We start from the raw sequence: 19170 nt of genomic DNA, 5'->3' as shown, positions 1-19170 counted from the left end.
AGAGGCAGAAGCAGAAGGGGAGGAGGATGGAGTGGAAGAAGGAGAAGAAGAGGAGGATGAAGAGGAAAGAAAAGATGAGGAGAAAAAAGAAGGAACAGGGGCAGAAGCAGAAGGGGAGGAGGGTGGAGAAGATGAAAAGGAAGAAGAGGAGGGAAATGAAGAAGAGGAAGAAGGGATAGAAGAAGATGAGGGAGTGGGGGAGGAAAAAGAAGAGGGAGAAGAAGGAGATGAGGGAGAAGAGGCAGTGGAAGAAGAAGAGGGAGATGAGGAAGAAGAGGGAGAAGAGGCAGTGGAAGAAGAAGAGGGAGATGAGGAAGAAGAAGGAGATGAGGAAGAAGAGGGAGAAGAGGCAGTGGAAGAAGAAGAGGGAGATGAGGAAGAAGAGGAAGATGAGGAAGAAGGAGTGGAAGAAGAAGAAGAGGAAGAGGAGGGAGAAGAGGGAGTGCAGGAAGAAGAAGAAGAAGAAGACGAAGAAGAGGAAGAAGAAGAAGAGAAAGAAGAAGAAGAAAAGGAAGAAGAAGAAGAAGAAAAAGAAAAAGAAGAAGAGGAAGAAGAAGGGGAAGGGGAAGAGGGAGAAGAAGAAGGGGAAGAGGGAGAAGAAGAAGGGGAAGAGGGAGAGAGGGAAGAGGAAGAAGAGGAGGAAAGGGATGTAGGAGAGGAGGAAGAGGATGAGGGAGAGGAGGAAGAAGAAGAGGAAGAGGAAAAAGCAAAAGATAAAAGAAAAAATTATCATAATAAGCTTCCACAAAAGAAAAGCAAATCCAGGAAGTCAGAAAAGGCAGAAAGTACTGCTTTACCAAACAGCTCTAAACAAACCATGAAGTCCAAGCAGCGTGTAGCAAATGGTTTACATAATTCAGAACAATTTTGGAACAATGTGCTACCTCATTATTTAACACTAAAGTAGAATAGACTACTGGACATACATTTTAGGCCTCTTCAGGAAACTTCGGAACAATGGCAGATTGATTTTTATTACTTAAAAAAAACTTCTAATGTAGTCAAAATACATTATCATGCATTTAAGTGCCAATTTCTCAAAAAAGACTGAAGAAAATGTTTAGATTTGGGAAGCTTTTATAAGAGAAATCATAAGTTGTTGATACAGTCATTTTTACAATCACATTTATCATGTATGACACAGATTTAAAAAATAATTGCTGAGGAGGTAAACTGTGTTTGCCTCAATTAAATTGTGATGTTGTGTTGCCAACATGAATTATACATTGCAACAGTGTAATCTTCTTTGCCTTTGAATCAGCAATACATCAATATTAGTTGCAGGACAGCTTACTTTTTACTGTGCCTTATATGAAAGGAGTGTCAGTAAATTAGCAAATATACATATTTTTAAATTTTGGTGTCAGTCTATATTCATTCCCCCTACTTTTCTTCTGTTCATACATTGCTAAAATGTTTGAGTACTCAGCATCAATTAAAGAAAAGATAAGTTGCCAAATTTTGGGTCAGTTGATGAGAGGTAAATGGAAATACAGGCCTGCGTAAGTGATGGCCTGGGATTTTTCAAAGGCCTTAAGGTTGACTTCTTATTTTGGTGTTTGGCACACAATTATGTGCAAATGCACAAGTCTCAGAATCTGGCCTAGCTTACGTTAGAGTCAGAATGAATCTGTTCAGGGATAATTTTTAGCTATTACCCTTGGTGAAAAGAATTTGAAAATACACTTGTAAACTTTTTTTACTTGTTTATACTGTGCAGTACACAGAAGATTCTATATCTGCCTACAGAACACTACATTACATTAGTCATCTAACTCTAAGGTTCTCGAGAAGGGGAATATATTCTGTTGCTGTGTGAAGCATATATATGTTTTTGGTATCTGAGCCAAAGCTTCTCCTCATTGGAGGAGATCTGTGCTTTTCCCTCCTAAAAAATCACATCTGTGATCTCTCAAAAGAGGTAGAGCTAGAAGCCAGATGGAATAGTAAAGAAAGCGGCAAGAAAGTCTGAATTCTTTTTGGAAAAGACGAGGTTAATACTTCTGGAGTTTCCTTAAAATACACGAACAAATCTTGCAAGTTATTTTTGTAAGATATTGCATTACTGTTTCAACTACTGGGGGTTGAACTGGGAAATGAAGAGATAGGGACTTCTCATATAGCACTGTTACTTAAATTCTATGCTAATGGGTGGTCTAGGACAGTTTTGTAAACAGAACTCAGTATTGACATTCATTTTCTAGCAAACTAATTACTGAAATCCTATTTGAAAATGAGAACAGGAGAAGAAAGAAATCAAAATGAGTAAATGTCATTCAATAAAAATGTTAATGGAATCAATACTTATGTTGGGATTATGAAACATTTTTAATACTGTTTTGTAAGATACTGGCATTAAACTATCTTTGATACGATGTCTCCAGAATTCATTTTTTAAAAAGCCTGTAGTAGATTAGTAGTTTGCCAGTAGATTGTAGTCTAGTTTGATCCTTCCTGCCCCACTCACCCTTTCCATATACTGCATTTGAAGGTAAGATCACTTTGGTCATATGCCATGCCTAACTACAACGAAAAGTTAATCCAGTTATTTTGTCCCTGTGAAATGTGTTTCAAGCTTTGGAATTCTCTGGAACACATTGCCTTGACATCAGCATGTGTCTTTGAAACAAGGTAAGTATCCTCATAGTCTGATAGAGTACAATATTTTAACAGCTAAAGGCGCTTCCCAAGAAAACAGCTCTAACAACAGAACCCTCAGAGATGCTGCTTTGTCATTGAACTCCTGTGAAAATACTTCCTTCTGAAACTAAGTGAAGCTACGATGTGTTATTTTATCCTTCTTAGGAAAGATTGGGATGTCACTGTGATTAAACTTAGAGTAATATTGAGAAGTATTTTTGTAGGCCTAAAACTAGGTTTCTTGGATATGACATCTACATCTTTGTGATTCTAGAATTCATCTTTGGAAGAAAGCTGTGCTGTGAAAAAAGTCTGTTGTTTCTTGTTAAAAGTATTTCCTAGAGAGAGGGAGAAAAAGGTGAGAGCACTTTAAAGCAAGTGGTTTCCAATTCTACATAGGAATGGCTCTTCATTTGCTGTTTGGCTGTAGCTTTTAATCTTAATTCTTAGGCAAATGGGGACCATTTGTTGTTCCTCTCTTACCATGTGCTGATAGCATAAAGCTTCCCGAGAGAGTGAAGGGAAGCCAGCTCATGGGCATCTCCTCTTCTTTGTTTTGTCTGGATGAAAATTCATTGATTTGAGAACTGATTTTATGTAGTTTTGTGGATCATTCCTGTGGTGGGGAAAAAGCAGAGCATTACTGCAGCACTTCTAAGGGTTTTCCACTGAATCGTTACATAAATTGTACCTTGTGCCAGCGTTTCTGGGCTTTGATGGGACTTTGGAACTCCATTAGCATAACGAGTGGAATTTTATTTAGTTTGACTCATACTGGTTTATAAAGTTTGTTACTTGTGGTTTTGTGAAAATTCAGTATGTCCTTGGTATTTATTATGGCATACAGAAAGATTTATGTGCAGCACTGAAGCAACATGGCAGAAATGCTCCTGAACTAGTTTTCAGTAGAGAAAAAAAATCCTGCAATAGAGAGAGAAAACAACAGACAACTGCTCAGACATCTTTATTTCTACCAGTGGCTATTGGTGAATGTCTGGGAAAAAAAATATTAGAATAGCACAAACAAGTAGTGTTACTTCTCCTGTGTAATTATTCAAATAGTACATTTGAATGTACCAAATACATTCAGTATACTAATATACCTTCAATATAATCAAATACCAAATACATTCAGTATAATCAATAATTTGTGGTTCAGCAATATAAGTATTATATTTAACAGCCATTTTCCTTGCATGAATTTCTTTCAATCGATTTTTAACCCATTTAGCATCCAGTACATATTTTGGAAAATAATTATTACATTTCTTTATACATCGTTTGAAGAAGTAACTTCTTTTTTTATTTGAATCCATCTTTTGGTACTGTCATTGTCTTTGTGTTCTTGTATTCTTAGAAAAAAAACAACCAAACATTTATTTCCTCTTCATGATTTATTCCCTAATCATTATCACTTGGAAAAACCGTTCAGGTCTGTGGTTTAAGTCAAGTAAAGAATTAGTGATTTATTGATTTATTAATTACAGTTAATCAGCAATCAACCAGCTACACGTTCAGTTCAAGAGCAGTAATACAGCAGGTGACAGCAACATTAGACATCCATGAAATGTTAATAAGCAACCAATTATTTCTAAGCACTCCTCTGCTGCTCATCTCAGAACTTTTAATCCCCGTGCACACTTTCACAGACATGTTCACAGAATTACATATGCACGTACTACCTTTTACAGCAGGCATGAATTACAAGCACCTCTGGCATTTTCAGTGGGGCAGGGTGCAAGTCTGCTCCTGCCTCACAGCTCTTGTTAGAGGTGAGGGTGCTCTAGGTGACTTTGGAATATGCTGTAGCTCAGCTCTTCTCTTATGCTTGCAAAATTTCAGCAGGTAAGTTTGTCCATTATATCTGAAAATATCAAACCATTTATTCAGATTGTGGTTCTCTTTGCAAAATTGATACTGAATAACAAAAATGTCCTTCCCCAAGCTACCGAAAATGTCTGGGTTTCATTCACTACTTTTTGTTCCAGTTTCTTATCTGAATAGGTACATGGATATTTTTTAAAATGGGGCCTCTCAGAATCATGCAGAAAAGAACATATAGTTTTTGTTTTCATTGCTTTTAGATTTTTTTTCCCCTAGTTTTTATTACCTTTAGGTAATAAAACCTAGGGGGAAATAAAACCTAATACCTTTTTAAGATAAAATTGCTCTCAACATGATAATACCTTCTAGATCTTACCTCTCAAATAACATTATGGGAAGCAGAATCAAACTCAAAACTAACAGGATCTTCAGATCCGTAAAAAGGAAAAAAAAAGGGCAAAGTAACTGTAATAGGACAAATTTTCAACTAATACCTAATCACAGAATTAAAAAAAATGACAGTGTTTAGTACCATGCATTCTGTGAGCAACTGGGCAAATACTTTGCTTGCACAAAAGGCAAACCAATAGTTTTTGTCCTCAGTGAGGTTCCAGGTGTGTTCATGATCTGAAGTCATTCACTGAGCTGTAATATTTTCATACACTTCTTCATATGTTTTAATGGAGAGAGGAGAAGTTAACTTTTGCATATTGAAAGGATTTTGGAGAGATAGCTTTGGCATAAGAAAATTGCACTGCTGAGAGCAACAGAGGCTTTATTTTTCTATTGCCAGAAGAAGAAGCAAGTACAGTTAATCACTGTCTTTTTTCTAAGAATTTATGATAGTGCCCCTTGCTTTTTTGCTTGGCAACCTCATGCTATAATAATTTAAACAAATATTAATACCGTTATCTCAAAGCCCCATACTTAGTTACAAAAATATTTATTGTCAGGGCCCTGAAATGTCAACTTTAAAGATATTTGCCATTCTGCCTTTCACACGTTTTTCATATTTTTCCAGCATTGAAAAATCAGAAATCACTCTTTCTCTCTGAGCTGGATTGCAGAGCAATCTTCTGGAATGTCCCAGGTTCAATGTTATGGGTTTAGAGCTTTATAATTTGTCATGACTACTACACCTTTCACACAGAGTTGCATTTGTGGTTTGTGTGAAATATAAAGTATTTGTGATGTCATAAGGAGAGTGTGAGAGAGAGCTAAAGAAAGGTAGCTCTAAGCAGAATCTTATATTAAATAAATACTTTGTCTGTGCCTATTCCTTTAAGGATATAGATCACAATAGTATTGAAGAGTAATGTTTCAAATTCCCTGTGTACCCATGTTAGTAAAAGAGCCTGTGCTGTGCTGTTTGACTGAGAAGTGAACAATAATGACCAACCTAATAGGAGTTTGGGATTGTGAGCCACCCTGGCAGAGGCTGGCTTTCTTGCTGGAAGTATAGAATACTTTCATTCTATCCAGCATCTATCCAAGGCACAAAGCTACATTCATAATTAGAAACACAGCAGCAGAACTGCTGCAAAATTTAATCTCCTTTACTAGGCACTTCATTATCATCTGTGAGGAGAAAAAGAACAAGGCAAACCTGAATGTGTCCTGCATCAAGCCATGCTTTAAAAACAGCCTTCCAGTGGCGGGGGGAGAACTCCCACAAGTGCTGGCATGGTGTGGGAAACAATTGCATGGTGAAGGTTGATGGGGCTTGCATTACGAATTTGGGTGTGCCTTGAAAAATCTACAAGGTGAGAATGGGCTTAAAGGTTAGTGATGGTTGTGTAGGAGTTGCCACTTTTACATCAGAGTATTTTGAAGTGAGGGCTCTCCCCTGAGAAGCCCAGTCATGCAGGCTGTAGAGATTTTAGCAGTGAACCGTGGGGCATCCCTTTGAGGAATGTACAGAGTCAAAGAATCTTAAAGAACCTTCCTGCCTGCTCTGGTGTTTTGGTTAAAATTTGCCTTTACCAGTATTTTTATCCAAGCACTGAGTGATAATCAGCATGATTAAGGCAGGATTTCAATGGAAAGTACAGGATTTTGGAGAGACATGCAGTGCTCTAAGCTATGTGCACAATAAAAGCAGAAAGAAGTGACTGTCCTCATTCACTTGCGAATACGTGGGAGCTGCATGACAAACTCCAGACACCAAAACTTTTTCTATAAGGATTTGGAAAATATGCACAATATGCATCCAAATGTGGGCTAATATTCCCAAGTAATTTTTTTTCTCCGTGTCTGTTAGCATTAAGAATTCATTTTATGCAGCATAGTGTCTTCCAGAGACACAAAAAGTCTTTCAGATAACATCAACATATTCCAATTTGCAGTTGCTCATTATATTTCATCTGTTTGGCTTAAGTACCCAGGAGTTATTTTGGTATGTTATTTCTGAGTAACTGAATATTAGAGGGTATTTAAGTTACTGTGTAAAATAGCTCATAAGAGATTATACTTGATGTAAACAGTCTCCAACTTGTTTTATGGTTTTCAGAAAACACCTTAAAAATCCTTTCTAGTTCTGTAGAGTGGTTTTTTTCCTTTTTGCCATGGAAATTTATATTATTTGTTTGTTCTTCAAATAAAGAAAACTTTCATGAGGAGATAACAGTTTTGTATATGAAAGCTGCAGTATATCTGAGCTATTTCAGGTGTTGATTTATTTTGGGGAATAAACAAAAAATTCATTCTGAGTTGCTGGGGAAAGAGAATCCTTTAGATAACTCTTTTAAATTTGTAGTGAATAGTCAAAATCTGACACAAAACTGAAAGTACAAATACTTTTTCAGAATAAAGTTTTACATTAAAATTTTATGCATTGATAAGTAGTTATTTTTACTCAACCAAGAATGCAGAAATATATCTTTCCCCAAGTACACCTACAACAGCAAGCTGGCAAGCTACAGAATAATTGCACCAAAGCAAACTCAAATAATCTTTAGGATAATGCCCTCAAAAAATTACTGTCTACTACTCTGAAATAAATGTCTGTGTGCAGTCTCAGAATGACAGCTAAAGTCTTGATTAATAAATGTGATCAGATTACTTCTCTTAATGCAAAGTGTGTACCCTGCCAGCTTGTGACAAAAGTGCACAAATAGAAACTTGTGGAAATTTGTAGGTCCTTGTATTCGGCATTTAGAAAATAAAATATGTTGCATAGCAAAGTATTGGCAGAAAAAAGCTTAGTAAGACAAAAATGGAAAATGAGTCTGTCCAATCAGTTTCTACAATGCTGTTTACAGCTGTGTATACACTTTTTTATTCCATTTTTCTCAGAATGACACCATCCTGTTAAAGGGCACTATTGTGGTAGTTGGTCATCACATGTCCAGAATAATCATTGTATCACTATGTGGGCATCTACTACTTCGATATTTCTTTTCCATCATATTTACAAGAAGGTATAACTATCTTAAAAATTCAATTTTTTATCTACATTTAGCAATGGAAACTCCTGCTTGTCATAAAACTGATTTGCAGTTGATTCACTGCACGATGTGCCTGAAATTACAAGTCCAGTGCTGTGTTAGTATTCCAGGATACTTACAGAACAGCAGCATTAAGGGGCTGATATAAGTATGAGGTAATCCATGTCAAGTGCTCTTGAATTAGAATTGTACAATTAGGAAACCAATATAACTGAGTTGAAGTCTAGATTCCAAATTTTAGACAAGTTATGGCGCAAGGCTTAGCTCTTCACTCAAAATTCTTTTAAGTATATTTAGCCGAGCTGTTTGTCTCCTTGACAATGTATAAGGAAAGCCTAGTTTGACTTGTTGACTACCTCCCTTGTTCTTCACAGAGAGTGATTGGGCATTGGAATGGGCTGCCCAGGGAGGTTGTGGAGTCACTGTCCCTGGAGGTGTTTAAGGAAAGACTGGATGTGGCACTCAGTGCCATGGTCTGGTTGACACGGTGGTGTTTGGTCACAGGTTGGGATCGATGACACCAGAGGTCTTTTCCAACCTAATTGATTTCTGTGATTCTATGATTCCTTTTTGTAATTGGAAGGATAAGATGTTTAATCTCTCATTTGAGTACTTATGTCTTTGAATTTTTGTTAGTCATTAAACTGGACAGCTTTATTTAGTCATCCTTAAATTGAAAGATAATTCTCTGAGGTTTAGAGAAACTGAGCTAATGACTTTTCAATATAAATAGCTACAAAATGAAAGCCCAGTTCTAGTGCCTGATGACAAATGGCTAGCACTATGTGGATTTTAAGGTGTTAAGCTTTCACTGTAACTGCTGGGTAAGAAACTACAAGGTATTTAGCTTTGCTAAGAGTTTTGTCAGGCAGTATTTCCAGTCAGTTCACATCAGACACCTTGACATCATGATCAGTATCAAGAAAATGTTACGTGCCTACACATCCATATATCTCCAATCAACAAAGGGTAAACTGAGTTGTTTGGGAGGTTTTTTCTCTCTCATCTTCATGTGAGATCGTGGTTAACACTATTACTTTCAATGCTGTTTTAGTAAAATATTAACCTATCACATTTTCCCAGCATGGACAATTCAGAAGTGACATTGATGTGCACTAGGTTTTTGGAGAGCAAAATGAGAGGTAGCATAGGATATGATTCCTCTACCTATTCCTCTATTCAGTCCTGCATCAAAGCAGAAAGATAGTCCTAGAAATGTATTTTGTAGTTGTCTTTACTAGTGCTCTACAAAGGGAGCACTGTTCATTCCCTTATGAAGCATTATGCCAATTGACCAACCTCCTTAGACATAACACCCACCTACTAAGAGTCTTCTACTTCACAGGGAAACTCCTACTTGGTATTTATATCATTCAGTTGTTGTATAGACATGTTAGAGGCCCATGGCATGTTTTTGGGCATTTAAAGATTATTGGCTGGGCAGGTCATTGGAAAAATCTGTTCCTTAAATGATTAAAAACTCAGCTAAGTAATTGCTGGTTTATGGCTTCTTAGCAGAACACCCCCAAGGAAGAAACATGTAGCTACCTACCTCATTCTCAACTCTCTTTGTTAATCTTCTGTCTGGATTTTTAACAGTTTCCAAGGCAACTAAAACCAGAAACATCTTTGTAAACCAGAGCTTCCCAGAACTCTCCATTTCAAGTGGTACACAAATTAATTACAGCTTTCTCTTCATGACTGAGTTTTTACCAAGTTTTTAAAAAATCTGCAACTAAATTTGTCTCATCAGTGGCTTTGAGATTTTCTTCCCTAGAAATATAAAATGGTGGTGGTGAACATTATTTTGACTTCTTGAGGAGATATGGAAAGATATGATACACCCTCCTTTCTGAAATGCTAATTATGAGCAGCTTGTCTGCCAGAGCTCAGTTTCCATAAATGATGCAGGAGGGATCCACAATGAAATAGTTACAGCACTGTAGAGAAACCCAGTTTGCAGCTGTCATTTGAGCAAGGTCTAACATGAGACATGTCTTCAGTCTTCAGTGAGACTGTCTTTTAGCCAGAACATGATACCAGGTGAGGCAACGATAGGGAGGAGAATGAAATTTTTTCCCCTCTCTCCTGTAGACATAAGAACATATTTTTATAGAGTATTCTGAGAAGAAATGTCATTATTCTGTATTAATCTGCTCAAAGAAAAGCCAGCTGCAGCCACTTTAGCAAAAGACAGTTATACCCACTAAGGCAATACTTTTGCCAAAACCAGGGCAAGTAAGATTATTCATCCCCTAAAGCCTGGAAAAAGCAAATTCATCCTTAAGAATGTCTTGTTATGAAGGTCTGGATTTACAGGAAAACCAGAATAGATGCATAAAAAAAATTAAGCAAAGAAGACAGATATACAAAATTCTGTATATGTGTTGTTGATATTTTCTAGACTGTTGTTCTGCTGTACTGATTTATTATACTAGAGGTACAAAATCTTTAAAGCTGTTTCATAGTACCGACTACTGTTTTGTCCTTGAAGAAACTGGAACCTCAAGCTGAAATGAAAACAGTTTGAAATATGTCATTTGTATGTTCTTTACTATTTTTTACTTTCTGTGTGTGACCTTGGCCAAGTCAGCTTCCCTCTGTCTCAACTTCAGAAGTAAAACTGTTGAAGGTATTCTTAGAACATCTTTGTATGAAAAACAAATTTAGAGTGGAATAAGAAAACAAACCCCCTAACGCACGATGAAGAGAATAATGAAGAGATTTTATACATGTATATAATATATGCATGTAACATATATACATAATACATATATATACGCACTATATATATGCCTTAATTAGCAGCCTCCGATTTTTCAGATGTTCTTTTTAATGGTTGGGTGATTAATATTTTAAAATAAAAACATATCTGTAGTATGACATTCTCATATAATTCATCACCATTGGTAAAAACTCTCGTAAACATGCCTATAAATGGGCAAGCAGAAGTGGCAGTAATAAAACTGTGCTATCAGTTATGATTCAAAATGGGCTATTTTAGGAGTTGAACAGATGAGGTGACAGCCAGAAACACCTGTGGCAAGTAGCAAATGCAGTAAATGGAAATGGAGTCAGTCTGTGAAGCTGCTCAGTTAAACAACAGTAGGTGTCTTCTTTGGAGAACAAGGAGTGTCTCTCACTTGCACCATTTTTTGGGGGAGGATGAGGAGTATGGCTCAGTTACCAAAACAAATTCATCCAGTGTGATGTTAGATGTTGTAAACTGTGAGCTGGGGTCCAGAATAGTGCAGGTCTCCATGAATCATATGTAAGGATGTCTCAGCTTCCTGAGGTGTCAGAGTGGTGCTTAGCAAAGGAGTTCCACCAAAGAGCTCTGTGCTCCAACCTCTAGAAACATTAATTCATGGTCTCCTCCTGACCAGGAAGTTGCCTTCTGATGACCATGAAAACAGTCATTGTGGAGACAACAGGCAAAAGATCAAAGAAGTAAGAGAGAATAAGGAAAACATTGACAACAGATAGGAGACAACATTTGGACTCAGGTATACAAAGGTGTTCAGTATAAGACCCATTCCTCCATCACACTTCCAAAAGACTGTGCAGATACTTCCCACCAGTCACCATTGTGACATGGGCTGCAGTGGAACAGATGTGTTCCTCTTTTTCTGGACATTCTGATGTACTGATAAATCTTCACTGGATTCACATCAGAAGTCCATCTTGGACTTGGTTTAGGCCCTTGTATTTCTGCAATGAGAAGGAGAATGTTTCTGTTTCAAATATTGTATTTCATGCTGTTGTAAATACATAATGGCATGGTAATGACAGTCTGAATGGAGTAAGAAGGATATAATTGATTCTTTACAAATTTTTACAAAAATAACTTTTGCATCTTTTAAAATTTATTTCATAATGCTCTTGGCTAATTTATTTTACTATATTGAAGTTTTATTGTAGGCTGAAACTAACTTAAATTCAAGTTATCATGTCTGTATTGAATCACATGAACCAAATCATTGTATCTAGTATTTATTAATTTTCTTGGGAAATAGGTTTTAAGGTTTTTTTTCAGTGTTGGAATTACTACTGCTTGTGTCAATTATGCATATTTCAAACATTTAAAAGAAATATTTTCTTTTCAAAAATAAGTTTGTTTTCATTACTTTTTCTCTAAGGAGACATATGTTGGCAAAACATGAAAATCAGTTGCATTCCTAATGGTCACTGGAGGTCTGTTTTTTAAAAATCTGTTAAAATTAGCAAACCATGAGCGAGGTCTCCTGTCTTTGTCCTCATTCTATTTGCTTAGAACATTCTCTTTTGATTTTTCTTGTTCTTAGTCAAATCCTGATGTTTGATGAGCTGGTGTAGGATAAGGACTATGATGTCACTGTGCACCCTGAATTTCAAAATTATGTTTTGGCAATTTTGTCAAAGGAACAAAACTTGTCTGGAGATGAAGAGATAGATGATGATGAGGAGGAGGAAGAAGAAGAAAAAATAGAAGAAGCAGAAGAGGAAACAGGAGAAGAATCAAGAGAAGGAACAGAGAAAGAAGAGGAAATAGAGGAAAAATATGCAAAAGAGAAACCTGGTAAAACGCCTGAGGGAGAGAAAAGCAGTAATAGCACAGTGGAAACTGGAGAGGTAAGAGCATTTAGTCTTATTAAGTTACTGTTCTCTGAAAGAATCTGGTTCTGTAACCAGCATTAGTTTGAACATATGTAGCTACCCTGTAAATGCAAAGTTGTTGTTTGGGGTGGTTTTGCTAGAGAGAGGAACAGATGTAGGTGTTAATCATAAAACATCTTACTTTTTAACAAGTTTGAATGTAGAGATTTAATTGGTTTTGTCTCTCTATAGACAGAAGAGACTACTCAGAAAGAGACCATCGTTCAGCAGGGTAAGAATACAATTCCTAAGGATAGATACAACATTTCAAAAGATAAAATTGTTCTAAGCAATCTCATATTATAAAAAATACAGAATGACACAGTTATTGTCAGTAATTGGTAAAGCAGTTGTTGAGAAGCAATGAAATTTGAGGGGCAAAAAACCCATTAATAATTGTTACTGATTTGAAAGAAATAAATACTTTTCCCAGTCATGTATTGGAGGAAGTCCATGAGAAGGACTTTCTCTTAGCAGGGCTGTATCTTACTTGCTAGGAGCAGTTCCAGTTGTGCAGTGCCTAAGTTGTGGTAATTGTGTTATCTCACTTCAGCTGAGAAGCTTGTCAAAAGTCTTCCTCATCTTTGCCAACTGATGTTTCCTCATCATGTTCGCAGATCATTTTAGGTGCAGTGTGATAATTACTGAACTCTGTTCAGAGATGCTGAGGATGCAAGTCTAGATGTTCCCTGTACTTTTGATGACAGTTTGTGTGAATTATATATTCCTTTAGAAAAGCTGGGGAGCACGAATTTGAGTGCCCCATATATGAAGGGCTTCTTTTATTTTAGAAATTCTGGAAAAATCTATAATTGTTCTTTTGAAATAGAATAACAAATGTGATATAAAAAAAGCCTTTATTATAAAGCCTTTTTAAAGAAGAAGCTATGCCATTTATTTTCAATATTGTAGTAGAAATAGCTTGTACAGAATGGATGCTTAAATATTTTTCCATCATCCAGTGATCTGGAAGTTTTGATATTAAGTTCTAAATTTATATGATTTTTACAGGGCGCATAGGAAAATTTAAACACAGGAACATCAACTCAAATGGAAAGTTTTTCCATTCCCAGAATTGTTTCTATGGAATAAAATTTATGCTTAACTGTAACTCCTGCCCTAAAAGCCAGCTTTCCCAAATTAGAATATACTTTCAAATCAGTGTGCAAGACTTTGTCATCTGTCAGCAAGAGCAAACTATGAGTGTTAAGTCAAAATATTTTATATAGTGTCACTACCATAAGTGTTCTGTTCTTGAAAATCAAGCATCTGAAGAGTATTATAAGGGCATTATATAGAGAAATTAAAAAAATAAAAATAGTCTTGTCAGGCTGGGTGTCAAGTTGAACTGAATATTCTGATTGCTTTTTTTTAAGATTCACATTTTTTGTGACTTCTCCTTAAAAAATAATTTGAAGAACAATTTTTGGGGGTTGATTTCTGTTTTTCTGTAATATTTCTATGATTTGCATGAGTCAGAGGGAAGTTTATATAAATGTTTATGTTATTTTAGAAGAAAGCACCGACAATCATACTGTGAAAAATTCTTCAGAGAACAATGATGACCAAATAACTGGAGGAATTGTTGGAAGAAAAAAGGTAGGTGGCCTGGTTTTTCCTTCTAGTTTTTTGAGTGACCAAGGTGGCAGTGGGCAGTTACCAATGCAAATACCTCAATTTACATGATCTGCACAAATAATTAAACTGCTGAGCAACCTGTTCCTCCTCTTTAAGATTTGATTTTATTTTGTGATAATTGTCCAAATAATTGCTCTCTTAGAATAAATCATAGTCCTTCTGTCAGTAGAAATGAGAAAAAGCCCATTATCACCTGTTCATGTAAAAGACAGGTTGTTAATCACATCACATCGCATCACATACTGGTGAAGTGAAAACTTACGACTTGATTCATATGGGACATTATCTATTTTCCCTCATATTTCTCTCTGAAAGCAGCACCTGAGCTAGTTTATCTTGCATCTATTTCCAACATGCACTGATTTGGGGATCATATATATATATATATATATATGTGTGTGTATAAGCATGTTGAGGAGTACCTGATATGGAATTTCTTACAGGTTTAAGATCCAGAGGCTTCTGCAGAGACTGGCTGCTGTGTTTCCCGTTGAACAAAGACCTTAAGCACCAGTTAACTTTGAGCACGTGTGTAGTCTCACTGACACACAAGCACTGTCATTAACGGGAGTACACACGTTTTTAAGGAAGCATATTAAGCACTTACTGCTCTGGGGCTTTGGACATCTGAACCTGCATTTTTTGGACCTTGCCTCAGATTCTTATTTGAAAGAAACCCAAATAATTGCACCACTTGCAGTATTTAGTACAAACTGTACAATGTATAATTTAACAAAATGCAATCATTTTAACCTCTCTGGTTCACATGTACTATTTTGACACATTTGAAATCTTGCAAATGTTTTTCATTAACATTTTGAAGTAGTCATTTTGTTTTTAAGAGATTATTTATTTTACCAAGGAGAAATTTACAACCTCAGTTCACCTTGTCATATACAAAAGGATTTGTGTTTTTTAATCTTGAATTTCAGAGCTAACTGTTTTGCACATATTATTTACCCGTTTTTTTACTTCAGTTTTCCCTGTTTAAGCGAAAGCCACTGACACCCCAGAAGAATGTTTGTAGCAGAAAGGAAGACAGATCTGAAAAGCCATTACAGACTGAAGAAAAAGAAAAGGAAGATTCACCTGGTGAAGACAGTAAGGATGAAAATCAGAATCATACATTGGAGAATTCCAGTGAAACTGTGACTAACCAGGACAGAAGGATGAAAGTTAATACATGTATGTTACTCTAACACTGTTGTAATATGTGAGAATGTGACAGTCTTAAAGCACATAGTGCAATTTTTACTTGAAAACAGTTATGACTTGCAAAGTTGGTGGCTGCTCTTTTTGATTGATTTGATTGCTGTAATTTTAAATAGGCAGATGATTTTCTTGATATTTATTGGTAATTTTAATTTTTTTAATTGATATGCTTATCAGCACCTTGCTGAAGTTCTGTGGCCTTACCTGTTGGTGTTCTAAAACAAAATGTGGGGGTTTTGTGTGAGAAGTTGAATACAGTAATTTTATGGTTTTTTTCTAAATAATTTTATTCTGTGTCAGTCTACAGAGTACCACTTTCAATATGATACTCCTGCAAAATTATATCTGATGTAAGATATTATTTGGTTTAACAACTTAGTTAAGAATATTGGGGGTACTCAGTTACTTACAAACATGTACGTTTCTTTCTGTTTTGACTTAGAAAAGTAGCAATAAAACTTTCAAGTTAAGGTGTAGGCCATTATGGAAGGAGTTACTTGAGTTCATGCCTAATTTCATGTATGGCAGCAGTTCCATAGAGAACAGTACCTAAGAGCAGTATGTAAGAAAGTATGTAAGTAACTATCCTGCCAAACTGGCACTTGGAGCAACCTTTTATTTCTGAAAGGTGCTGAACACCTTCACTCCTGCTGAGATCAGAATAAGCTGTTGGGCCTCTCTCCTCACAGGATCAGGCCCAGTGAAAACTGGACATCCTCACTCTTGTTTCACTTGGATTCTAATCCTATATTCTTTGAACATCCATATCTAATGAAGCTTTTCTTACAGGAAAATAATGTAACCAGAGTTACTGTGGCATATATTGGTATGACAGGCAGATCATAGTGGGATAAATATTCATGATTTTCTCAGGCAGCTTGGCTTTTCTTCAAATAGAGACTTTGCAGCAGGAGCAATGAATCTCATTATTGGTATGGAAGAGCAGAATGTTTGGTTTTTTAATTAGTTGAAGAAGCAAAAGTCACAAACTGACTATCTAATTACTGACATTCCCACTAAATGAAATTTGATTTCTGTATTTAGTCAGGTGAATAATAAATATAACCCTTAGAATCATAGATATATTAAGGATGGAAAAAAACATCGATGATCATCGTGTCCAACATCGAGTCCTGCACCACCATATTCCCCACTGTGTCATGTCCCTGAGTGCTGTATCCACATGCCTTTTGGATACTTCCAGGGATGGTGACTCCACCCCTTCCCTGGGCACTCTGTTCCAATGCTTGATAATCTTTTCATTGAAGAAAATTTTGCTGATATCCAACCTGAACCTCCCCTGGCAGAACTTGGGGCTGTTCCCTCTCATCCTGTCACTTGTAACCTGGGAGGAGAGACTGATGCCCACATCACTACACCCTCCTTTCAGGAAGTTTTTGAGAGCAGTAAGGTCTCCCCTGAGCCTTCTTCTGTCTGGGATAAACATCCCCAACTCCCTCAGCTGCTTCTCGTTGGATTTATGCTCCAGACCCTTCACCAGCTCCATTGCCCTTCTCTGGAAACATTCCAGCACCTCAGTGCCTTTTCTGAAGTGGGAGACCCAAAACTGAACCCAGTACTCAAGGTGTGACCCCACCAGTGCTGAGGACAGAGGGATAATCACTTCCCTACTCCTGCTGGCCACACTATTGCTGATACAGGCCAGGATACCATTGGTCTTCTTGGCCACCCGGGCACACCTCTGACTCGTGTCCAGCTGCCGTCAACCAGCAGCCCCAGGTCCTTGTCAGCTGGGCCACTTTCCAACCACTCTGCCCCCAGCCTGTAGCACTGCGTGGTTTCCTAAGCCCATGTTGGCTGGGCCTGATCCCCTGGCTGTTCCCGCACATGCCATGTGGTTGCACTCAAGATGATCTGCTCCATAGTCTTTCCTGGCACTGAGGTCAGGCTGACAGGCCTGTAGTTCTCCAGATTGTCCTTCTGACCCTTCTTGTAGATGGGCATCACATTTTCCAACTTCCAGACACCTGAGACCTCCTCTGTTAGCCAGGGCTGATCATAAACGATGGAAAGTGTCTCATAAGCTCTTCCAACAGGTCCCTCAGCACCTTTGGGTGGATCCCATCTGGCCCCATAGACTTCTGGACCCTTACCATGATGAATGTGATATGGGGCCTCTGTTCGCCCCTTACTGAAATATGCTTAGGTTTTTTTATGAATATAGACAAGCTCTAGCATAAATATAAAACAAAGAATTTTTTATAAGCTGAGCACTTTTCAGGATACTTTACAAGGGAGAGATAGTCAGAGTTCCTTAAACTTTATATAATATGGTCAGAAGTGTCCAGAGTTGTTTTTGTCCTAGAAGTTGATTCACCTGAACTCTTTGTCCTTGTAGCAGGTGCTCAGATCCTTTCAGAGAGCTCCTCTATGCTACAGTAATCATCATATTAAAAACCTGGATGCTTGGATCATCCTTTGCCAGAGTTAATTAAGATCCTTTTGTTTCTGTTAGTTTTCTTCAGGATACTCCTGTGTTCTGCAATGTACCTTACATGAGCTATTTTTTGTCTGCATTATATTTAAATAATTTTTTGTTTTCCTGAATCCACATGTGGTTTCTGTTCTACTTGGATACTGTTGAGAATAGTGAAGTGGAAAAGGGGAAATGAAGTAAATGGTACCCTCATTAATTTAAATAAACATTAATTATTTTTTTAACAGGATATCAGTCACAGAAATTGTTACTGTAAGGACAATTTCTTTTTTTAAAAGTGAACTAATTTAGTGAGAAAAATTGCTTTAAAGTGGGAATTATCCTTAAATCTAATGCTAAAGAAGTTTATGTAATGGACTGTAAACTGCTGTACGTCAAAGCAGTTTCAGGGACTTGTACATTTATCTTGTCCATACCCTTTGCTTAACAAGAAGAAGGAACAAGTTAATCTATTTGGATGTCTTTTTTTACACATCTTCCTTGTTAATAAAAAGATTAAACAAATAAAAAAAGTTGCATGTGTATTAATTTAGAGGGTTTTTTTCACAAGTTCACAAATGTGAGGGTGTTTTATTACTGAAAGGTTTTCATAAACTGGCGAGTAGCAAAGAGGTCTAGAAACATTCACAGTACATTTTTCTCTGTCATTTTCTTTCTTTCACAAAGGCAACTGTATCAACTTAAATTTTTATTTCTCATTTTCACAGTCCTGTCATACAACTGAGATTGTGCTTTAGAATTGATGGTTTTCTAAATTTCATCACTGAACCTATCACTAGGTGGAGTTTGTGCTCTTCAAAGGTGTAACCCAGCCTCCAGAGCCAGAAATTTTCCTTTTCCTGGCCCCTGAAATGCAGTTAAAGATACTCACTCTGTATCAAATTTTCTGTTTCAAAATTCTCAGAAAACTTTATGTTTTCTGGCATTAAAGTACTCTGGTACCTTAGTGTATTTATAAAATGTATTTTTAGAGTTTTAGACTATGTGTATTTGAAAAACTATAAAGATAGAAAAATATAATTACTCATTTATTTCTCAATGTATACATAGATGGACAGTAGTCAAATTATGATACATAAATATACATCTATATGCACTCATACATATGTGTGTGTATTTATATACAAAGACACACGTATATATAGACATATGTATGTATGTGTGTATGAATATGGATGATCAAACATGTACCTGAGCTCCTGAAATTTCCATTTAATCCAAATATTTGCTTATGTATGTTTACTGATTTCCAGAGGCACAGGATTCATTTATTCACCTACTGTTCCTATGCAGGTTTGTGGTGATTCAAGCAGAAAA

General features: G+C 36.6%; 1 protein-coding gene across 1 annotated transcript in view; it reads left to right on the top strand.

Moving 5' to 3' along the window:
* RPGR (retinitis pigmentosa GTPase regulator) overlaps positions 1 to 18349 on the top strand; it is a 56594-nt gene extending 38245 nt beyond the window's left edge. Inside the window, 5 exon segments of the mRNA XM_027689243.1 lie at positions 2 to 592; positions 12435 to 12521; positions 12738 to 12777; positions 14056 to 14144; positions 15161 to 18349. Coding sequence (XP_027545044.1) covers positions 2 to 592; positions 12435 to 12521; positions 12738 to 12777; positions 14056 to 14144; positions 15161 to 15382 — 1029 coding nt within the window. The 3' untranslated portion in view covers positions 15383 to 18349.
* The last annotated feature ends 821 nt before the right edge of the window (positions 18350 to 19170 follow it).

This window comes from Neopelma chrysocephalum, unplaced genomic scaffold (assembly GCF_003984885.1).
Source record: "Neopelma chrysocephalum unplaced genomic scaffold, ASM398488v2 Primary Assembly neopelma1_76, whole genome shotgun sequence".
NCBI lineage: Eukaryota > Metazoa > Chordata > Aves > Passeriformes > Pipridae > Neopelma > Neopelma chrysocephalum.
The sequence above is the reverse complement of the archived record's forward strand: the minus strand, read 5'-3'. Positions and strand labels throughout refer to the sequence as shown.